The 5,854-nt window shown below is 40.2% G+C and overlaps 1 protein-coding gene across 1 annotated transcript in view; it reads right to left on the minus strand.

Annotated features, from left to right (window-relative positions):
* Nucleotides 1–5,854, minus strand: part of mbtps1 (membrane-bound transcription factor peptidase, site 1) — a 37,907-nt gene extending 32,053 nt beyond the window's left edge. The window contains exons 1-3 of the mRNA XM_015056085.1: nucleotides 5,672–5,854; nucleotides 1,326–1,853; nucleotides 814–1,077 (exon numbers count right to left, since the gene is read on the minus strand). Coding sequence (XP_014911571.1) covers nucleotides 814–1,077; nucleotides 1,326–1,569 — 508 coding nt within the window. The 5' untranslated portion in view covers nucleotides 1,570–1,853; nucleotides 5,672–5,854. The remainder of the gene's footprint in view (nucleotides 1–813; nucleotides 1,078–1,325; nucleotides 1,854–5,671) is intronic.

Raw genomic sequence — 5,854 nt, forward strand, 5'->3', positions numbered from 1 at the left:
GTGTTAGTATTCAACTCAATGTGGCTGAGTTGAGTACAAGGCACTGTGGGATCAATAAATGGCAGATACTAAAAATAGTAATAGTAAAGATAATTCTCTAAGCTATGACTGCGTTTCCATCTTCTTACCTCTCTGGTTTATTCACAATGACACCTCTGAAATATCGTTGAGCTCATAAAGGAATGTGTTTCTGCATGATTTGGGAAGCAGATTAAAGTTTTACTTGTATTTGCTTTGAACCTTCAAAAAAAAAAAAAAAAACACCCTTTAACCTTATACCTTTTTAATCTTTGTCACTTAAACTAGAGTAGCAGTACCATGGTTACTTATGAGTTTAAAATCCACTGCAAACTTTCTCCAGAAACTCACACCACCCATAGTGACACAGCATGTTAATAAGCAAGCTGGTGGCACACTGAAGTCTTTCATCCAGTGCCAGGCTCAGGGCGTACCCCTCCTACCCTTCTCTGACTCACCTACTCCCACCCAAAGAGAGCTAACAGACGTTCTGTGTCCTACTTCCCATCACCCTTCAACACAAGCTGAGACCCTTCAGCAACCCCCAAGCTGCTCTGGCACTTTGCATCAGGATACACAATCACCTGCTGCAGCACCCCACACTCTATGAGGACAGAAATGCACCGTCTCACAGAGCAAACAAAGCCAGTCTGTGAAGAGAAGCAGCTGAACTGTTTCCTGTATCTGTTCAAAGTTTTGGATTTCTCAGACAGTCGTGTCAACCCTGAAAAAAAAAAAAAAAAAAACTAAACTGATTCTTATCCCTGCACAATGACACCCTACTGTACGACTTACAGGGAATATACTTGAGGGATCGGAAAACTTTGCGTTGCGGCGTCACCCTCTTGATGTAAGGGTGATCCTCTAAGGTCAGCAGGCTGCTGGACGAAGCTTGCTTGATGTGGACCAGCTCGAAGTCGCTGGGAAAGTCTGAAGCCGGGTTCTCTCTGGGAACGATGTGCCACTCGAGCTTTTTGTCTCCAGCTCCCCGCAAGGCACTGCTGATGTACAGGCTGCGGGCCTTGGCTGAGAAGTACCCTGTAAACGCTACGATGTACTCTGCAGAGACACAGAGTGGACAGTAGGTTAGAGGACAGGAAAGGAATCAGTGTTCCTGTGCATTCTTTGCAAAGTTTTACAACACATTAAATGTAGTTTTGCCCACTTGTATCATAATTTTGGATAATCATGCAGTTGAAAGATTTTCATTTTATCTTTTAAATGAAAGATTTTATATATATTATATATATATACGTAGATAGGTTGCATTTTTTCACATAAAGCAGTCAATGAAAACCGTTTCCTACCGTGTTCTACCACCTCAGAAGAAAACTCCAGTTTCAGGGTCAACTGGGAGCAGTTTGACCCGGCTGGCGAGAGCAGGGGCTGCAAGTTGGGGGGCTGACAGTCAGATCTGGGTTTTGCCTCCCGTTCTGACTGCATCCCCACCACAGGCAAAAGGCCTGCCAGCGTTCCCAAAAGTGTGGATGCCAGCAACAAGAATAGAACCATTTTGGCTCGTAAAGAAAGTAGCACGAACTGTGTTATCATATCAGAGGCCGAGACGGAGCATTTTCAAGTCCACAGCTCCAAAAATGAGTCCATTTTGCAAATAGCCTGGGCAGCTAGATTAATTTCTTTCTGCGTTTTTTCTCCATGGTGGCGGTCCAGAGCGGCGGCGGCTCAGCGACACGGCCGGAGAACAAACACAGTTGCCATGTTGGGAACTGGAGCAGTCGGAGGAAGAGGAGACGACGGTGGGAAGACGGCAGTAGAAGTGAGAGGGATGGCTGCTGGTGTTTTTCTGGATTCTTTCTTCTTTTTTTTTTTTTTACCTGAAAAGAAAGATAAATGAGTCTAAGAACAAAAGCCTAATAAACACACAAGTTATAGCATGTGACACTTTATAGAAAAATTATATTTCTAGCATGTGAAGAAAGTAGATTTTAGGAAACTGAATCAAGTGTTGATTAGTATCTGAGACAGAAGAAATGAAACTAGAGCTGTACAATTCACTCATCCAGAGATTTGAATTGACCAACATTCACTTGATCCATAGTCCAAAATCTATAAAAAAGAAAATATGTATCAAATAGTAGTAATATCCCACCCCCATACTTATGCAACAAAACTAAGAACTACCAATCCACAAACAGAAAATGTTTGACAAAAGTTAGTAAATTCACAAATTGCTAAGTTTTATTTCTGGAATTTTATGTCAGAATAAAAGCTAATAGGTCTGCTGTAGAACCCACCGCACATCTTTTACCAAATTCAAACTCACAGTTCATAAAAGCTGAAGATCATGATATCATACCTCAAAAAGTAGAAATTAGTATCAGCTAGGAAACGCCTGACCCTGCATCTCAACAACATTACCTCCATCTTTTAAGATGAAGCTCGCCAAGACATTCTTCGAAATCTAATCAAGTGTCGATTGGTTTCAAGGTTGAGTGGATTAAACCTGGAAAGTGATCCAAATTTGACAATCTGTAAACCAATCTCAATATTTGACATCCACCTTCTGAAGAAAACAGCATTACTTTACAGGCTTTGAATACAGTCGGGAGTATTTCTTCCACTGTGCCAACAGGAAGGAAGGGAGGAGTCCCACAATGATCCAGGATTATACCCCTCCTTACTTCATTTTGTCATAAGAAGTTAAATTCGTGCTGCACTCTGGGCACAGCCTTGCTACTGTAGATGCATGAAACATCAAATCTAATTCAGCCTTTAAGCATAACAATTTGGCATGTTGCTCCATAATATCATCCCCTGACCCAACAAACAAACTGAATAGTTAACCTAGACTCAACTTCCTATAAAACAGAAATGACTCAGAAATTTGTTTTTCAGATTTACACTGCACTCTGCACGATATACAACTATGTGATTTCCCGAACACACACCAGTGTCCACATAAAACAAAAGATTTGTGTGAGTAAAGATCATTTCCTTGTGGCCTGAGAGGTTTTTGACAACCCAGTAATGAAAAACATCACCAGAAATGTGAAACACACAGAGTTCTCCATGAGTTGGTTACAGGTCAAACAAGTCATTCTTCTTTCCTGCACAGCCTGTCAAAGCCTCTGCCGACCTTTATGCCTGGAAAGAAAAAGACTTAGCATCAACACTGCTAAGTCCTCTTTTCCTACTTTGTGTTTTTAATGGTCTAAGCCCCCACCTGATCCTCACTCTAAACACTTGTTTTCTGGCTAATCCTTTAAACAAGCAGCATGAAGGCTGCAGAGATTTATCATGTTGAACTGCAACAGCACAGTAAGCGTCACATGTTTAACTTAAATCTGCAGAACCGACTATTGTAAAACGTACAAACAAAACACAGACTCGCATCACAGAACATCTAGCACACCTACTAATACTGCAAGGTTTGTGTCCAACTGGTTGAATGTGTAAAGGAGACACAAAGAAAATCAGATTAAAGCGTTATATATGGTTTCGTTAAGAAATGGACGCGAGACAATTCGGTGAGCAGAACGCCCTCTTGGCATTAATACTATTATTGAGCCATAGATGAAGCGCTGTAGTTCTTATTTTAAACAGTGGGTAGCACTGTAGACGGCATCTTCCTGCATTCAACAACTGGAAGCAGAAAAAGCGTCTGAAGAGGAAGTGCTTTCCTGACGACACAGTTTGGCCTCATAAGTGTAACTAGTCGTTTTTACAAGTCTATCTAGGATTTAGAAAAATATTGCTTCTGTGTTTGCACTGAACCACCATGCATGTTGATTGTAAAAATACAGGTGCTTGCAGATTCTCCCTTGCTGCTGGTAAGAGAGTGCCACTCACGCTGCACACAGTGATACAAAAATGGTGATGTGCCAAAATAAATTTAATAAAAAAGCTAGTAGATGTGGTCTCACTTTAACAGATATCCTTTGGGGAAAGGTGCTGCTACAGGCAGCTAATTTCAGCACCATTGTGCAAAAATATTTAATAGTATGGGTAGATATGATAAAAGATAAGATAAAAGACTAGAATAAGAATGTGTTAATGATTTCCCAAAGCAAATATTGTGATATAATCTCTCAGGCAAATATTTGATATAACTTGCGCAGATTCAGTTGTACCTTTGAACATTTAATTTACCTTGGCAGTTGACTTTTATTTCGCATGTGCGCTCTGCATCCGATTGGTGACGTTAATCAAGACACCATGCGCATAAAATCCCACATTATTATCAAGAGCCTAATGGCTTCAGTTCAACTGACCTTCAGTCTTCCTTCCTCTGCTTAGTCTTAATAACAGAGTTTACATAAATCTTCAGGAATTCCTTTTAATAAGATGATAAGGGTGTATGTGATGTAATTAGAAGCCCCTGGCTGCTATTTGCCTAAAAGGAGGAGGATCAATCAGGACTTCCGTCACAGCAGGATCCCTCGGGAGAGTCAACAATAGGACTGGGAGTTGAAACTCAGTGCTGTAAAAACAGTCGAGGTCTGGTTAGGGCTCAGCAGTAAAACACAGGTTGGGACCACTTGCGTCAACACCAAACCACATAAAACAGGCTGAAACAATAATTAGAAAGTAGACAAAACTTAAAAAACAAGAAGAAAAAAAAGGGCAATCTGAAATACTTGCTGTAAGCCAATGATAACACTGGTAAAACATAAATGAAACAATGGAGGATGTTGAGTCAGATGTTTTGCTTTTCGGCAAAAACGTGTTAAAAAAAAAATCACTTTTGTGTAATAAATGGCAATCCAACACATCTACAGTCAGAAAAGTGCTTGTATAAGTTAATGAGCTGCTGGAGAATGATTTGTTGACGGATGAGAGGTGAACGCTGAAAGCATCTCCCTCAAGCAGGTAATTAAACAAAGTATGATCAAAGACGTTACCATTCCCAGTTAGCTTGCTCAGAAATATGGAAGAGCATCAGTAAACAAAATGTTCAGATTGTAAGGAGACATATGGGTGGACTATGGAAGAAATCAAAGTATCAGGACATAAGACTCAAAGCAACATAGCAATGTTTGTGAGCAGACCGAACTAGAATCCTTTATTTTCAGTTTTAGATTCCATTAAAACTTTAATAGGCTGGATAAAAGAGAGATTCATTGATACATCTCATTCTGGACATATGGCAGTCAATATCTCACCATAACATGCAAAGGTGGATATTTCTCATATATTTATTTTCTAATGTTTGTGTCCTATTTTCTTTCTGAGCTGAATAAATGTCCTGGAACTCAACTGCAGTTGCTCTTTATATGTTCAACTAATAACGAATAATTAGCTTTGCACCAAATGTACGAACCACATGTCACTATATATACTAATATAAGAGCAAACCAAAATGGGGGTAAAGAGAACCCAGTTTAAATCCTTCTATTGTTAAATATAAGCTTTCTCTGAAATGCTACAAGACCACAACAGCTTGTGTTTCAACACCCTAACCAGGATAAACAGGGCAACTATTATAACACGTAGAAAACAATAAACATGCCAGAGAAGAACAAAGCCATAGCTAGTAAATGTGAAAAAAAAAAAGCTTCACGTCGTCACTAGTGTTTGGCTTTGTAAACAGATTTTTTTTTCTGAGCGAGTTTATCACATGTACATTGTTAGCTCGTTAGCTTAGCGGTGTTTAGCAGCAGCTGTTAGCGGTTTGTGTGCTCTTCATACTCACCGACCTCACCAAACAAGGTTAGCTTTACATTTGTGTATGCGTTTATTTCGTTTAATGTCCGTGTAATGCGTGGTTGATGCCTGCTTGATGCCTGGTTCAACGTCCGCTGAACAAAAGCTGCACAGAAGCTGGACGATTCAGCTGCAGAGTGCCTAGTTTGTGAGGGGCGCCATGTATGGCTAA

This window comes from Poecilia latipinna, unplaced genomic scaffold, assembly GCF_001443285.1.
Source record: "Poecilia latipinna isolate Pla-1442-1.1 unplaced genomic scaffold, P_latipinna-1.0 Scaffold1353, whole genome shotgun sequence".
Taxonomy (NCBI): Eukaryota; Metazoa; Chordata; class Actinopteri; order Cyprinodontiformes; family Poeciliidae; genus Poecilia; species Poecilia latipinna.